At 40.6% G+C, this 18,242-nt stretch overlaps 1 protein-coding gene across 1 annotated transcript; it reads right to left on the reverse strand.

Annotated features, from left to right (window-relative positions):
• Positions 1–1,246: 1,246 nt before the first annotated feature.
• Positions 1,247–11,792, reverse strand: GCM2 (glial cells missing transcription factor 2). Its single transcript, XM_061586804.1, has 6 exons — positions 11,685–11,792; positions 10,493–10,595; positions 8,530–8,782; positions 7,146–7,258; positions 5,745–5,870; positions 1,247–2,341 (listed from the first exon to the last, which is right to left on the reverse strand). The coding sequence occupies exons 2-6, from the start codon at positions 10,589–10,591 to the stop codon at positions 1,454–1,456; spliced, it is 1,479 nt and encodes a 492-aa protein (XP_061442788.1). The 5' UTR covers positions 10,592–10,595; positions 11,685–11,792; the 3' UTR covers positions 1,247–1,453.
• Between the last annotated feature and the right edge of the window lie 6,450 nt (positions 11,793–18,242).

Raw genomic sequence — 18,242 nt, forward strand, 5'->3', positions numbered from 1 at the left:
TGGGATTATTTCTCTCATAATCCCAGACCATTGGTCATAATGGCTGGGGCTGATGCGAGTTGGAGTCTAAGAATGTCTGGAGGACCACAGGTTATTGAAATGGATACTATATGCCTTGCAATCTTCCTTCCTTCATTGTGTTTAATTTTTCAATTGACTGACAGTGCAAAACTGTATGCATCAGTGGGAGGTGACTCCCAGCGAATATGCATATGATTGCTGCTATATGTGTCCTTTTATTTTGATTTTGTTTTGTATCTTTCATTGACAAAATTGATTGGAAGAGTCAGTGTTGCAGTGAAATATAGTCCTCCAGAAATGTAAAATCTGTTCCATGAAAACTGTTATGATATGTGATTAGAACAAACTTACTCAGCTTAAAAAAATGTAATCAGATATTGGGATGAGGGGTGGTATGAAATGCAGTAAATAAATAACATAAATAAAATTGTTCAATTCCCTTGTTTAGCGTCAAATTAGTGTTTGACTTAACAACTTAATAAAACAGACTTCACGAAGATTACAAAATTTTGTTTGATTTTATTTATTTATTTTGGCTATTGGTTTTAGCTATTTAGTTTCTGAACCTTTAAGGAATCACATTTTGAAAGTGTTTTATGCTGCCATACAGAATGAACAGATGCTTTTAACAGGGAAGAGAAACCTGTGGCCCTCAAAACTATGTTGGACTATAGCTCCCTTAATCACAGACCATTGGCCATGCTGGCTGGGGCTGATGGGAGTTGGAGACCGACAACGTCTGGTCATAGGTTCCCCATCCATGCTTCAAAATGTCACCATAACAACACTAGAAACTAATGTGAAATAATGTAGTAACAAAGGACACAGAGTACTTAGAATTTCTTCTGTACATGACCCATTAAAATGAATGGAGGTCCATTATACACTCATGAAGCATCGGTGTATTTCTGTGGAGCACACACAGCTGATGTTCCCAGTGATTTGTGCTCACAGTCCTTTAAGCTGGAGTGATTTTAATATCAGCTCCTACAAAGTTTAGGATAAATCAGGAAAGTTTCCAATAGCACTTTTTGTATTTCTAACAGCAATGTAATATTGTTATGTATTTTATGCTTGAACAGGTTGAATGCTAATCTCCCAGATCTTTTGAGAGTCCTTCTCCCAAACTAAGCCATTCTCAGTGTAGACCCATTGAAATCGGTGGACGTAAGTCCTTTGATTTCAATGTGTCTTCTCTTGGTGCAATTAACATTGGAACTTATCCTTTAACTTTGCCATGCCTTTATTACTGTGTGGTTTTTATATTATCATGTTACATTATAATTAGAATGAATAACATGAGTCCCAGTGTTGTTCAAATATCCCAGAGTCAACAGGTTTCCAGTAAAATATTGTACAATCTATTAGTAAAAATCTGTATACATTGTGTTTTATATATAAAAATAATATCTAATATTGTCACACCTGAGGCTTAGTATTCAGTATTCTCAAGCCTGAATGTTTGTCCTTCATATCCAGTATAACTTTTTTCTGTGTTAGGACTATCCTGGCATGTATTCACTGATGCTACATGTTCTGCCTTACTAGTTGTCAGAAAATGCTCACCATTCAAATTTGGTTTGTCCATTCCCCAATTGTCCTGAAGATTTAAGTCTGGGCAGACATTTCTTGAAATGTTCTCTGCCAGGGAACAGCTGAGAAGATCCTTTGCATCATATAAATTGTCACCATACTTCACTGCAGGAGGCTTATAGCCTTCAAGGGACATCTTAGTACTTGTAGTTATAACAGTTTGCAAAGCTGGGCCTTCCAAAGAAGAATGACTACTATATCTACAAGCATGTTCTTCACTGTAATGAGGATGATTAACATTGGGTTGACTTGATCCATAACCAATCCTTTCTCCATAGTTAGTTTCACTTAAGGTCTGTTTCAGTCCATGATACTTTAGGGTGCCACTGAAGTTCTTCTCATGGACATTTGCTGAGTTTACTTGGTATTGAAGTCCATTGAGCATGATATGGTCAGTGTCCATGGGAATAGCCACTGGATCTTTGTGAAATGCTGTATACAAACTGGAACCAATGTAACCAGGAAATGCACATTCATATCCACAAGTTGGTTTAGATGTATAGATTTTGGGGCTTGGGTACTTCTGAAGTGGTGATATCACATCCTCTTGAAAGCTGGCTGCATCATAAGTAACGTTATAAGGTTCTGTGTTTTGAAATAAATGGTTAGGCTGATCTAGAAGTGGTAAGGTGGTGTCTGTAATTATGTCGATTTTTTCTAATCCTTCTTCACATCCCAGATGATGAATGTAATGAAAGTGATTGCTGTTCTCATTACACATGCCTGTCTAAAGAGAATATTAATAAAAAGACTAGAATAAATGTATGCATGCATATATGTAACAATATGGCAAACAGCTTTTTCAATTGTTGCTGATAGTGGTTTAAACTAATTTTGTTCATGTTTTTTTCAAATGAAGTGTCAGAGATGGTTTCAAATGGACATCAGAAACAAGTTTGGGAGTTTGGAATGTCCATGACACTTGTTAAATAATTTTGTTTGTATTTGTTTATTTCAAGGATGTGTTAGTTTCTTTCCCAAGGATGTGTTAGCTTCTTTCCCACTAAAATTCTCCAAAGTGATAGTGCTCATTATGAATGACCATATCATATATCCAGTTGGGGTGGGAGGGAATAATGCCCTTTCACATTAGATTGAATGGAGATGATGAAATTAACATGCAATCTTGTAACAAGAAATTTAGGGGTCAGTTCAGAAATGCATATACATCAATTTATTTAGTCATGCCTCAGCATTTGATGATTCACAGCTGAACGTGTGAACTGATTAAGTTGAAAACCATTGTGTCTTGGTTTATGTGAAAGATGTTTGGCCCATTCATGCATTCAAGTAATGACTTTGTTGCTACAGCCATATCTGGACAGGGAGAACCTAGCCTCAGTTATTCATGCTCTGTTAACCTCTAGATTGGATTACTGTAATGCTCTCTACGTAGGGTTACCTTTGAAAACGATTTGGAAACCTCAGCTAGTGCAGAATGCTGCGGCCAGAGTTCTTACTGGGACGAAGAAATTCGACCACATAACACCTATTCTGGCCCAACTGCACTGGCTTCCAATATGTTTCCGGGCCAGATTCAAAGTGTTGGTCCTTACCTATAAAGCCCTTAACGGCACTGGACCGCAATATCTGATGGAACGCCTCTCTCGCTATGTTCCTACCCGTTCACTCCGCTCGACGTCTAAGGCCCTTCTCCGGGTCCCAACCCATACAGAGGCCCGGAGAACAGTAACAAGATCTAGGGCCTTTTCGGTGGTGGCCCCCGAATTATGGAATGCCCTCCCAGATGAGATACGCCTGGCGCCTTCCCTGTCATCTTTCCGGCGCCAGGTAAAAACCCACCTCTTCACCCAGGCATTTTAATGTATTTTATGCTTTTAATCTTACTTATTTTATTTCTAGTTTTCTTTTACTTTGTTTATATAATGTTTTATATTGTTTGCGCAATACACACTTGCTGTATTTTAAATATTGTGGTTTTATCATGTTGTACATCGCCCTGGGAGCTGCTAGCTATAGGGCGGTTTAGAAATGCAACTAAATAATAAATAATAATAAATAAAATGATGAACATCACGCTTCTGAATTTCAGCATGCCATCATGTTCACAAACCCATGAACATGCATTTGGCTGGCAGCCATCACTATAATTGCCACTGTACTTTTTCCAGCAGCTTCAATCACTGGGATGGTTACTGGGCTTTGCAGTATACAGCTCAGCTTCCGCTTAGCTGTCTCCAAGTAACACTTACATGTAGTAATACTATGTGGAAAAGCTCAGCAGTGTTAACAAGACTCTTCCTTACTAAAATTAGGTTATGTAACTTCCAGTGCCACAACATCTACATCTTCTGTCATTATATCTGGATAATCAGACACTGCACCATACACACATACACAAACACACAGATATTCTAAAAATCTGATGTGAAGCTTGGTGAACTTTCCCACAATTTCTTTTCCTCTGCCCAAAATTACACTGAATCAGTATTCTTCACCCCTACAAAAGCTTGATCTAAGGGACCTTTATGACATTTTGTTAAACAATATTTGTGTGAACTACCTCTGACTTCCCTGCAGGGTTGATGAAAATCAATTATTTTTTTAAATTTTTATTTAAATCGGATTTTTAAAATTTAAATCAGATTTCAAAATTTTCCTAAAACAATTAGTAAAAATATGAGCCTAGGTTAAAGATATCATCATGAATACTAATTATACAACTTCTAATTATATTCTATGAATATGTTAACAGAACTTAGACCTGAATCAGTCCTATTCTACAGGTGGTATACATGAAGTACCAGCTGTCTGTCTGTCAAGACCTTGCTTCTCTCTAAGTGCAAAGACAGAGAAGGTCAAAGAGTAGAGAATTTGGGGAGATGAAGTAAATCTGAACAATTAGGAGACCACTGAAGTGGTAATCCAGCAGAAGCCTCTTTTGCAGGTGTAAAGAGATGTTTTTCTTCCTTGGGACTAATTCATTCTAAATTGAGAAATAAGTTACGAACTGAAAAAAGCAGGAAAGCTTGCATTTCTTTTCCAGACAATGAACAAGGAAGGTAAAGGTGAAGAAGAAGAAAACTGAGTTAACCGTACCACCCAATATTTTAAGTTTCTCCTGCTGACTTGGTTGAAATTGCCTAAATTTATTTTTAAAAGAACCTCACATTTATCTAAAAATTGAAATAATTAACCATTCAAAAATCTATGTGCATGTTTTGTTAATGTTGTTGTTTGTTAAAGAAGAAAACTAACCAGAAGAATAAACAATCTTATTAGTACAATTTAAAAGCCTCTATTTGGTTCAGCACATCATGGCAAAAATATGATTAATTGAACAGTTGGGGCTGGTTCATCTCCTGAATTACTTCACAAGTTCACTCTGCTTTAGTACTAAAATGACCAAAATTATCATCCCATTTTTCATGAAAATTAATCTGAAAACAATTCAGAATAATTGCTTAGGGTGTACCTACCTTCTAATGAAACCTACATCTCTGAATATGTATTAAGGGTATATTAAACAATAATGTACTTCTACTAAAAATTATGATTAAATAGAATCTGCCTCACTAGTGATTTAAACTGATTTAAATCATTAAAACTGAGTCCTTCAGAGAAGTGATTTAAATCATTATTTAAATCAATTTGATTTAAATCAAATCAACCCTGCTTCCTTGGCAATAAAAAATATTAATGTTGGAAATATTAGGAATTCTTTGGGTAGGAATTGTCTTGCCAGAAACATACCTTGTAAATAAGATGGTCTCGGTGTCAATTTGGTATCTCTGGCATTTGCTTTTCCTGATGCCTCTTGCAATCATTAGTATGATCATCATAGACTGACATTTTACATTTATAAATAGGTATGTAGTGTAGTGTATAGTGTATATTTATATAGTAGTTCACATTTGCATTTACTTCCTGTATTTCACTTCAGTATTTCTGACAATTTCCCCATCATTAATATGCACACACATACTGACAATACCCCCTTACTCACTATCTAGCTATCTGTCTATATACACTCGCACACCTGCAACTCAGGAAAACACTTCACGCATCTGAAGAAGTGTACTGTAGCCTAGAAAAGTGTATGCCAAGATCAATGTATTAGTCTTTAAGGTGCCACAAGACTCTTTGTTGTTTTGCAAATCTAAGGTTACCTGAAAATCTAGAAGCCTTTTTTTCTGGGATGAGTGTGAAGATGGTGTTTGCTTTTTAAGCGCACTTCTTCTGGCCTCTGTTTCGGATTTACTCTCAGGTCTTGGGTGATCATGTATTCCCTTGGCCTGGAGTGATATTGAGATATGAACAATGTCGTTCATTACAGAAAATATATGAGCACAGAGTCACCTCAACCCATCCATAAACTAGTTAATTTGGAGTGCTTGGGCATAAGTCAGATTGATTTATAACCAAAATACCCAGTTTGATTGGTTTGAAGGTCACAATCATTTTCTTCTGTTGAAAGCCATAGTCAGGAGGACTTATAAGTCTAATTTTGTAACAAGAAATTGCTGTTTTATTTATTTGGGGTTTTGTTAAATACTATGAATTAAAGTTTATATTATTCATAAAAATGAAGTAAACTTTTTGACAACGAGTTCTCTTGTGCAAGCCTCATTGACACAAACTAGAGAAACTGATGAAAGTGAGTGTTAGTGATCCCCCTTGGCTCATATGCACAGCTCGTATCCACTAGGAGCCATGCATTCAGTATTGACTCTGTGGAACTCCATCCCAGCTGAGATCAGACAGGCCCCTTCGCTGTTGAACTTCAGGCACTTGAGGAAGACCGTTCTATTTCAGCAGGCAAGTTGTATTAGGCCTATTATATATTTTTTCCTATGGTTTTTATTGTTGTAAACACCTACTATTTGATGGATGCATTGTTTTATTGATTAGTTTGTACACCACCTTGATATCATTTATGGTGAAAAGCACCGTATAAATAATGGAAATAAATAATTAAAACAAATAAGTGGTAAATGCTGGATCAAAGATAGAAAAGGAAACAGTAGCCAGGTTCCAGAGAGGTACTTTGGACATGTCAAAGGGTTTGGAGATGCCCAACGGGACTTTTGATTTTCATCTTCCATGCCATATGATGACAAACTCTCTTTGAAATGCCCTATTTCAAAACAAGTTACCATGAAACTTTGGAGCTACGGTTTGAAGTTCAAAGCCCCTTGGGCATAATTAGTCATATGGTTCTTTGCATCCAGGCCGATACATTTTAGAGCCTTGAAATCAATGGCTTGAAATGAAGTCTGTTATGCAATCAATTGAAGAACCATATAAATTACAAGGCCTTCAATCTCATTGTTGTCAGACTATCATTGAGCATAACAATTTATTTAATTCACAAGTGGTTTTTTAAAGTCAGAATGGGTGATTATCATAAGCAAAGATATCACCTTGTATTTCCAACATTAATTCCAGCTATGATGTATATAGACATGATGTTACACATTCTATTTTTATCAATAAAATCGAAAGCACTGAAGGAGAAGCTTAACCTGCTCAAAATCCAAAGCACTCACAATGAAATATTTGTCTTTTACCTGGAAAAATATTGCCTTGCCTTCATGTCTCCAGAAGTTAGTTACTGGGTAGCCACTGTGTCCCCGGCAAGGAATTAATTCAAGAGCTGAACTGCAGTTTGGACAATGTTTTTCTGCAAGACAGATAATTTCATGGTCTAGGTTAAAGTGATTAACTTGAAGGTAAGCCAGATTCAAGAATTCTGTATTCTGAAATCTAAACCACAAAGCAGAAGAATTTTTGAAGGAGATTCTGAGACATGATGGAATTTATTTAATTACAACTTCAAAGTTGCAGACCTCTTCACAATTCATATTGCTCATAACTAGAAACTATGTGTTTGATAGTCTTTCCCATTCTATGTAGTTTAAAACTGAATCCACCAGCAGCTGCTCCCCTATGTAGCATTCACTGGGCTTCCTACCAGTTCTTTGTGTGCTAACCATTCCCATTCTGGCATCATTGCCTACCCGCCCCCCCAAAAAAAACCCAGAAGAGGAAGGTCTTCAGGCAGAACAACTGGACCATACATTTACTTTGCTTAGTAATATATCAGCAAGATGGTGTATAACAACAGCTGAGCCTTTGATCCTATTGACGGCAAGTATTCTCACAGGATGAAAGACAGGGGTCCTGGTGCTGGTTTAAATATTCAGGATGATTCAGTAATTGCCACTTAAAACATAACTTTTTGCACCCATGAGACAAAAGTGATCCTATAGGCAGAAGGAAAAGTTTAATTAGGATCAGTTATGCATATAGTTTTTTTAGGGATGGTCCTGAAAGCAGATCCTAGATTCCTGTTGGGTGTTACTCAGAGATTCAAGATTTCTGTTGTGTCCTCTCCATAAATTCATTACTTGGAAAGTGATGGAAATTCCAGGGTAATTTTTTCATAGGAAAACTGTTTGCAGTTACAGGATCACTTCAAACATCACCCCATGAGTATCAACACATTATTCTGTAAGAGGACTCTACTTTTAAAAACACCAATTCAACAGAGCTGGGTTGAGGTTTGAAATCTCCTGGTCAGATTTTCCTTTTATTTATTTCATTTTCCTTTTTAAAAATGTATTAAACTGTTCTTCATCCAAAAATGGATTCTAAAGCAATATACAGATACATTTAAAATTACATAAACATTATAACAAAAACCAATACAATAAAATTAAGAGGAATGAAACCATTCAGCTAGCTAAAAATCTAATAACCTAAAATGCTTGGGCCAATAAAAAGGTTTTAATCTGGCATTGAATATCATGTCAGTGCCAGCTGTACCTCCCTGGGGAGACCATTCCACTGAACTCTCGGCTAGAAAGGAAACTCTGCAAAGATCCCATATCGCCCAAATCAGACCAGAATGGTACAGCCATTTAGTGGTTTCCCCCATCACATTACTCTCACTTTGCTGCTTTTGGCGAGCCTTATCACATATGGCAGGCCGGAGCTGCAGTTTGGTCCCATCCAGCAGGGCACAGCTTCTGGCACAAACCACCACACCGAGGCAGGACTTCTTGAGGATTTGACAGTTGTGGTTGTTGGTGTTGCGCATGGCCCACCCACTGAGATGACGCTGTGCATTTTTATCCTCATTGGAGTAGATGAACCGCAAATAGCCATCTGGCCACTCCTGGAAGGAATCAAAGTGCTTGGGCTCCTGCATCAGATGCAAAGGGATGAAAGGAAGAGGGGGAAAAGAAGAGTAGATGAAGGATATATTAACATATAATATATGCAAATGAGGCAAAAACCAGCCAATCCTTTATAATTTTGCCAAAAAGAGGATATAACAACAATCGTATCTCCCTACATGAACCTGTCCGGGATTTGAGATCTTCAGGTGAGGCCCTTCTTGTGTTCCCCACACCTTCGCAAGCACATATGACGCGGACACGAGATAGGGCCTTTTCGGTGGCCGCCCCTAGGCTGTGGAACTCCCTTCCGAGTGAGGTGCGATCAGCTCCCTCCTTGCCGTCTTTCCGGCGACAAGTAAAGACTGTTTTATTTCAACGGGCATTTGGGATAGAGAACGACCAGGATTAAGTGTCATAGGTTTGGTGATTACATTATATGATTTTATTATTTTAAATTGTCCGCTGTTTTTAACCTATATTTTATGGTTTTAATTTTTCTCATGGTTTAATTCTTTTTTAATAATATACTCTGTATGTTTTAATGGTGTTGTTTTTAGTTGTAAGCCACTCTGAGTCCTATTGGGAAAAGGGTGGGGTAGAAATAAAGTTTATTATTATTATTATTATTATTAATATGCATGGTTTTCTCACACAAATGGGAGCTCCAATGCACACATGGAGCTCTTTCATGATGGTATTTTTATTTATTTATTTATTTATTTATTTATTTATTTATTTATTTATTAGATGTATTAGTCGCCCATCTGGCTGGTTGTCCAGCCACTCTGGGCGATGTACAGAATAAAAACATACAAAGACATTAAAACATTAAAATCTCAACAGCAGTAATAAACCTAACCCACCCCAAAAGCCTGCCTGAAGAGCCAGGTCTTCAAGGCCCATCGGAAGCTCATCATAGCAGGGGCATGACGGAGATCGTTTGGGAGGGAATTCCACAGAGTGGGAGCCACAATAGAAAAAGCCCTCTCCCTAGTCCTCACCAGTCTAGCTGTTTTAACTGGTGGGATAGAGAGGAGGTAACTTCCCAGTTTCACACATACATCCCAGATGAATGCTGTCAGTCTGTATACTGAGTTGCAGAATCCATTGAAATCAATTAGATTTATAATTGTGGGCTTGTGATTGTGCAAATGTCACAGGCTCATGCATCTAATGGTATTGCCTTCTGGCATTATTAGTTATGAACAATGCAATTCTCTCAGATCCTCTCTGAGCTTTAATTGTAAAGCTGTATTCTTTCAAAATTTGTTTGGTGGTTCATCGGAAAATATTTTTAAGTAGAAAAGAGCAGCTAATATAACACTCATGTGTGCACACACATACACATTCTGTACTATCATTTTGTAGTCCTTTGTTTTTATTTTTGGCATTCCTTTGCTTTTAATTTTTGGCATTGCTTTGTTCCTCTTCCCTGCTGGAGCAGATATACGGCTGGGTATTTAAAATAGGAGGAGGGTAAAAACAAACACCTTCCCACTCTTAACAATTGCACATAGGCTAGATATCATCTTGCAAAGATACAGGGTAGTTGGGGTGTGCTTTGTCTTAGAAGACCCTTACAGCGCAATCCTTTACATGCCTACTAGAAATAAACCCTATTGAGCTTTGCTAGGATTGACTTCCAAGTGTGTATTGCAGCCTGGAAAACTAGTCCACAAATCCATTCTAGTAGGTCTATCCCTTTCTTCCAAATCTCCCTCCTTGCAGTGTACCTGTGGTAACTTGGGGTCATTGATATCCCAGGTTAACTTCATCCCGTAGGAGCAGATATAGCTTGAGTCCTCAGGGAAGTCCTTTGACATGTTAACCATGGATCTAGGTGAATAAGATGACAAAACAATAGTAAAAGACATCAGGAACTGACCCTTTCCCCTTCTGCTGGAGATAAATATTAATCACAAATTATAAGGTAGGCCAGAATTATCTTTTATGTATTTTATTTTTATTTAACAGAATGTATATACCATGTAATTACCGAAACTTCTAAGCAGTTTACATAAAATATAAAATATACATTAAAATTATGGATAAAACCAGATTACTAAACAAATTTGCCCAAATCAAAATAAAACCAGCAGTTTTAAAAAAACACATTATAAAATAAAATTGCATGTTAAAATGTATGCCAAATTTGCACATCTGGATAGACTTGCTTAAACAAAAATGTTTTTAGCAGGGGCCAAAGCCAGTACGGTAATGTCAATGGGCAGAGTTCTAAAGTACAGGTGCTGCCACACTAAGGATTGATTCCTTGCTACGGAGGGACAAACATTATGTGGCACTTGTAAAAGAGTCAGTTCCACACATCAGAGCAGTTGACTGGGCATACAGAGGGTAAGGCAAATCTTCAGGTCCTGGTGTTACAGCTAAGAGGAGGGGAGCATATGAGAGACTCATGGTTCATGGTGGATGTGTGATTTTATCTAGGTGGCTTCAGTTCCCAGGTCACATTCTTACCTACACTGTACCAGTCCTCAGACAGAGTACAAGACTAGGGCAGCAATCCAATACATATCTACTTGGAAGTAAGTTCCATTGGGTTCAATGTCACTTACTCCCAGGTAAGTACATATTGGATTGCAGCCTAGGACTGGGGATACCCAGCTTCAAATACCTACTCGGCCATTAAGCTTATTGAGTGTCCCTGCGCCAGTTCCTATTTCTCAGACTACCTCACAGGGTTGCTGTGAGGGTCTATTTCAGCTGGTGCGGTAGGGAGACAAACGCGCAAGCAGCCTCGAGGTCCTTGGAGAATAGGCGGACACAAATATCCCAGCAACTCTCCTTTTAACATATCCATGTCTCTGCAGTGGTGGCAAGGAGAGTACAAACATACAGGGAGGAAGAAAGAAAGTAAGAGCGAAAGGGCGAGGGCTGGAAAGAGATCCAGCGGCTTTGTACGACCTGCCTCCCAGAGCGTGGCCTCTGTCCGCGGTGCTGAAATCTGCCCGAAGTTGCTCTTTCCTTCTCGGGCTCTCTTCTGATCTGCTCTTCGCGCCGCGAAGGGGATCTTTTCTCTCCCCGACCGTCACCCGCCCACACACCTGATCTCCGCCGTGTTAAAAGCACGTGGGTGACGTTCGACTCCTCCCTCTCCTTTAGCCCCAAAGTCTAAGGCGCAGGAATCAATCCTCCGGCCCCGCGAAAGTTCAGCACCTCACTCGAGTGCCGCTTCCCAAGCAGGCAAAGGGGTCCTCCCAAAGGGAGGCTGCGATCCTAAGTTTGCCTTACTCGGATGTCACTTCCCCTGATGTTTATTTGGACTGGCTTCACAATGAATGCATCTTGAGTTGAGGTGCCGAAAGGTCACCTCAACCTATGTTTTATTATTCTTGGCATTCTTGTCTCACGCTTCAGCCGAAAAAGGCTTCCAACGGCATCCACAGATGGCTTGACCTCTATAGTGGGTCGACCTGAGCGTCAAAATAGATTTAAGATACTGAAAGAGTCCATGTACTTAACCCACTAGTGTTTACACTACAGCAGTCTTCACCAACCTGGTGCCCTTCAGATGTTTTGGACAACTCCAGATGTTTCAGACGCAGCCCTGCTGGCTGAAGCTGATGGGAGTTAGATTTCAAAACATCTGGAGGGCACCAGGTTGGCAAAGGCTGCTGTACAGAAAGCAGTGCACAATCCCACTGAAATTGTTAGATATAAAGGAGCTTAACTACAAGGAAGTCAGCTCAAGGTCGGCATCCAGCTCAACTTAGTAGCTAGTGACTAAGGGTGCAACCCAATACACAGTTACCTGGGAGTAAGTCCCAATGAAACTAATGGCACTTACTTTTGAGTAGATATGTATTGGTTTGCAGCCTAACAGCGCAATCTTAACCAGATCTACTAAGAGGTAAGTCATTGAATTCAATGGAGTGTACTTTATTTATTTATAGCTCAGTTTTCCACCAAGGCGCTCAAGGTAGCATACATGGTTCTTCCCCTCCCAACAACCCTATGAGGTAGGTTAGACTGAGAGGCAGCAACTGGCCCAAGGTCACCCAGTGAGCTTCATGGCTGAGTGGAGATTTGAACCGCAGTCTTCTAGGCCTAGCCCAACACTCTAACCCAGTCTTTCCCAACCTTTGGGTCCCCAGATGTTGCTGGACTACAACTCCCATCAGCCCCACCCAGCATGGCCAATGCTCAGGAATGATGGGAACTGTAGTCCAGCAACATCTGGGGACCCAAAGTTGGGAAAGACTGCTCTAACCACTAAACCTCCCTGGGATCCTGCTGAGAGGAAGGGTGGGATATAAATCAAATAATAAACAAACAACCCAGTCTGGCTCCCATGTACATAGGGTTAGGAATGCAGCCTAAGTTAGACCGCTAGTCCATCTAGCTCAGTATTGTCTATATCAGGGGTGGGGGACCTCAGGCACAGGAGCAGAATGTGGCCCTCCAGGCCTCTTATCTCACCCTCAGGACTCTGTCCAGACCCCCCCCCCATTGTGCCTCTAAATGGCCCTTATCTGCACCCTTCTCTATTTATTTATTTATTTATTTATTTGATTTATATCCCACACTTCCTCCCAGCAGGAGCCCAGGGTGGCAAACAAAAGCACTAAAATCACATCAAAACATCATATAAACAGACCTTAAAATACATTAAAATAAAACAACTTTAAAAACATTTTTAAAAGCTTTTAAAAACATCTTTTAAAAGGGGTTAAAAACGGTGTTTTTTTTATAAAAAACATATTAAAAGCAATTCCAACACAGACGCAGACTGAGATAGGTCTCAACTTAAAAGGCTTGTTGAAAGAGGAAAGTCTTCAAAATGTTGTTGTGTAAATTTGTATAAATGTTAAGCAGAGATTGTCAACCATCTGAAATGTGTGTGTGCCAGTGTGTGTACCCAAGAAGCAGGCTTTTACCCTGCACTGAGATCACTGAGACTTAAGACTTAGTAAAATAAGAAAAGCTACCTTATTTATAGAAATACATAGTAGATAGAAAGGCATACCTAGTTCTAACTAACTAACTAAGTTGGAGGAGCAACTCCCAGGCTTGGGGGTTCCCTCATGGCTCAGGAGAGAAAGAGCAGAGACAAAGGTGTCTCCTCTCTCTCACACAGTCGAAGAAGAGAAGAGAAGAAAGGGCGGAAGGAGGAAGAGCAGATAAGCTTCCTTAATGAGGAAGGAAGTCAGTCAGAGCATCACAGGAAAAGGTAATCAAGCCTATCCATCTGGAGGACCCTAACTATATTTCCCTTCTGGAACATAAAAAAAAGAACAAAACAGGAGTTGCTCTTGCCTCACTTTCAACAAAAAAGGTGCCGAAAAGATAGCAGAGATGGCGCCTGTCTAATATTTAAGGGGATTCCACAGGGTAGGTGCCGCCACACTAAAGGTCTGTTTCCTATGTTGTACAGAACAGACATCCTGATAAGGTGGTATCTGCAGGAGGCCCTCACCTGCAGAGCGCAGTGATCGGCTACGTATATAAAGGATAAGATGGTCTTTCAGGTATCCTGGTCCCGAGCTGTATAGGGCTTTGTACACCAAAACTAGAACCTTGAACTTGGCCTGGTAGCAAATGGGCAGCCAGTGCAATTCTTTCAGCAGCAGGGTGATATGTTGGTGATACCCTGCCCCAGTAAGCAGTCACACCACAGCATTTTGCACCAGCTGCAGCTTCCGGACCAACCTCAAGGGCAGCCCCACATAGAGCGCATTACAGTAATCCAACATGGAAGTTACCAGTGCAGTGATCAGGCTATCCCAGTCCAGAAACAGCCACAGCTGTCTTACCAGCTGAAGCTGGTAAAAGGCACTCCTAGCCACTCCTAGCAACAAAGATGGATCCAGGAGCACCCCCAGAATACAAACCTGCTCTTTCAGAAGGAGTACGACCCCATCCAAAGCAGGTAACTGACCAATTATCCGAACTAGGGAACCACCAATCCACAGCACCTCCATCTTCAAGGATTCAGACTCAGTTTATTGGCCTTCATCCAGCCCACCACCAAGTCCAGGCAACGGTCCAGGGCTTGTACGGCCTCTCCTGATTCAGATGTTACAGAGAAATAGAGCTGGGTATCATCAGCATACTGCTGACACCTTGCCCCAAAGCTCCTGATGACTGCTCCCAAGGGCTTCATATAGATGTTAAACAGCATGGGGGACAAGATGGTACCCTGTGGCACCCCACAGCACAACTGCCAGGGGAAGACAGTCACCCAATGATCTTCTCTGAGAGGGACTCTGGAGATAGGATCAGAATCACTGTAAAACAGTGCCTCCAATACCCGTCTCGCCAAGTCAGCCCAGAAAGATACCATGGTCAATGGTATCAAAAGCCACTGAGAGATCAAGTAAGAATAACAGGATCGTACTCTCCGTGTCCTTCTCCCAATAAAGGTCATTCATCAGGGCGACCAAAGCTGATTAGTCCTATAACCAGGCCTGAACCCAGACTGGGATGGGTCAAGATAATCTGTTTCATCCAAGAATACTTGCAATTGCTGTGCCACAACCCTCTCAATCATCTCCCTTAAAAAGGGGGTATTTGCAACTGGTCAGTAGTTGTCACAAACCAATGGGTCCAGGGTGGGCTTTTTCAGGAGTGGTCGGATCACCACCTCTTTCACTAGTGACTTTACCTGGCTGGAATTGTGGCCTTGAACTGTGATAATACCCCTTGCTTGACTGGAAGGAAACTGAGGCATAGGTCTGGCCCCGCTCACTTCTGCCACACCCACCCCTGGAATGCCCCCCCAAGGGAATGTGGCTGTCAGCTGAGAAAGGTTCCCACCCTCTACACTGACTGCAGCAGGCCTTCAGGATTTCAGGCAGGGGACATTCCTTTCCTTGGAGATGCTCCTGATGCCCCTCCCCCTGGCTCTCACTCCAGCTGTTTCCATTGTGTCACCTCCACGGTTTCTTTTTATTAACCAATCATGAACACAAGGGGGGGGTCTTCTTCACACTCATATTTTCAGCGCCAGGTCAAGACTTTCCTCTTCTCCCAGGCATTTTAGCATGTGTTTTAAATTGTTTTTAAAAGATGTGTTTTTAAATTTGTGTTTGTTTTTAATGTTTTTAGTTATTGTAAACCTCCCAGAGAGCTTCGGCTATGGGGCGGTAATATAAATACAATAAATAAATATTATCAGTGCTACTAATTTCCAGGCAAATGAGATTGGGTTCACCACCGGTTGACCTAATCAGTAAACTCAAGACAAAACAAGGCTGCAGTCCTCAAGATACTAAATAACGAGCGTGACTAATACGCACTAATAAATGGCACGAGACTTGCAGCTTCAGTCACCAGCGAACGAAAAATAAAATTATGTGTACAAATATTTTCTTGGAGGTTTGTCTTTACGCCTGTCCCGAGTGTTTTTTATATAGCTGAATAAGCAGATTTGCATCCTTATTCTGACGCAATCGGTCTCGTGAAATTTAAAAGAGCACTACAGTACGTTGCAAGAATGTCCATTGGACGCCGTGGGAACTATAGGAAGGTCCGAAGGCGGTAACGGGAGGGACGAATGCCACCTGAGTTCCGTTGAAATAAATGCAAGCTACATAAAGCAAGGAATGGATCGTGCAAGGGAATGGAGTGGATCACGGGCACAGACCACATCCACCACGTTGAGCGGGGAAAATCGACCACTACTGGGGAGAAAGGATGCGGAATACCAACGGCAATCCTTGAGAAACGGGAAGGGCGGCTTCTTTGCCTTATTTGTAGCTTGCGTTTATTTCCGGGGGGAAGCCCAGTCAGTCGGCATTCACAGCTCCCGTTACTTCTTAGCGGGCTGCCACAGTTTCCAACGGTCAGTTTTGTCATGTGTTGTTCTCTTGGATGCTCTAAAGAAGTTCGCGCATTTATTGGTTGCTCGAAAAACATTCAGCAGTCTCAAATACGGAAGTTTCCCAAAGTTCTTGTTTGTTTCATTTGCAACAAGACAAACTCCCTTTAAATATTTTATGATGAATTCTGTAATATGTCAATATTCCATCACACCAATAATAAGTGCGGAGGAATCGAACTCCGGCCGTGAGCAGGTTGCCATTAAGTCGTAATCGACTTGAAGGCACATAACACAGAGGTGGATAATGCATACCTAAATGAATGAATTAAATAAATATCGACTGCATTCTGAGATTCAAATGTCTCTGCTCCTGAACACGCTGAATACTCTCTCGCCCCGGTTATTACTGTTGGCTGATTGATTGATTTATATCCCGCGCTTCCTCCCAGCAGGAACGTGATGTGCTTGCAGTGTTGTAAATTCGCCGATACCATCCTGAACACATTTAAGCCAGCTTGCTCGCACTTCAGGTTGCAATCCTAAACACAGTTACTTGGGGGTATGACCCATAGAACTCAATGGGGCTTACTTTTGAGTACCTTGAGAAAAGGTACCGCCAGGGCCAAGAAGATGCCAGCATGGTTAACGAGCAAAGTCAAGGAAGCTCTTAGAGGCAAAAAGTCTTCCTTCAAAAAATGGAAGTCTTGTCCAAATGAAGAAAATAAAAAAGAACACAAACTCTGGCAAAAGAAATGCAAGAAGACAATAAGGGATGCTAAAAAAGAATTTGAGGAGCACATTGCTAAGAACATAAAAACCAACAACAAAAAATTCTATAAATACATTCAAAGCAGGAGACCATCTAGAGAGACAATTGGACCCTTGGATGATAAGGGAGTCAAAGGTGTACTAAAGAACGATAAGGAGATTGCAGAGAAGCTAAATGAATTCTTTGCATCTGTCTTCACAGTGGAAGATATAGGGCAGATCCCTGAACCTGAACTAACATTTGCAGGAAGGGATTCTGAGGAACTGAGACAAATAGTGGTAACGAGAGAGGAAGTTCTAAGCTTAATGGACAATATAAAAACTGACAAATCACCGGGCCCAGATGGCATCCACCCGAGAGTTCTCAAAGAACTCAAAGGTGAAATTGCTGATCTGCTAACTAAAATATGTAACTTGTCCCTTGGGTCCTCCTCCGTGCCTGAGGACTGGAAAGTGGCAAACGTAACGCCAATCTTCAAAAAGGGATCCAGGGGGGATCCTGGAAATTACAGGCCAGTTAGCTTAACTTCTGTCCCTGGAAAACTGGTAGAAAGTATTATTAAATCTAGATTAACTAAGCACATAGAAGAAGAAGCCTTGCTGAAGCAGAGCCAGCATGGCTTCTGCAAGGGAAAGTCCTGTCTCAGTAACCTATTAGAATTCTTTGAGAGTGTCAACAAGCATATAGATAGAGGTGATCCAGTGGACATAGTGTACTTAGACTTTCAAAAAGCGTTTGACAAGGTACCTCACCAAAGGCTTCTGAGGAAGCTTAGCAGTCATGGAATAAGAGGAGAGGTCCTCTTGTGGATAAGAAATTGGTTAAGAAGCAGAAAGCAGAGAGTAGGAATAAATGGACAGTTCTCCCAATGGAGGGCTGTAGAAAGTGGAGTCCCTCAAGGATCGGTATTGGGACCTGTACTTTTCAACTT

This window comes from Rhineura floridana, chromosome 1 (assembly GCF_030035675.1).
Source record: "Rhineura floridana isolate rRhiFlo1 chromosome 1, rRhiFlo1.hap2, whole genome shotgun sequence".
NCBI lineage: Eukaryota > Metazoa > Chordata > Lepidosauria > Squamata > Rhineuridae > Rhineura > Rhineura floridana.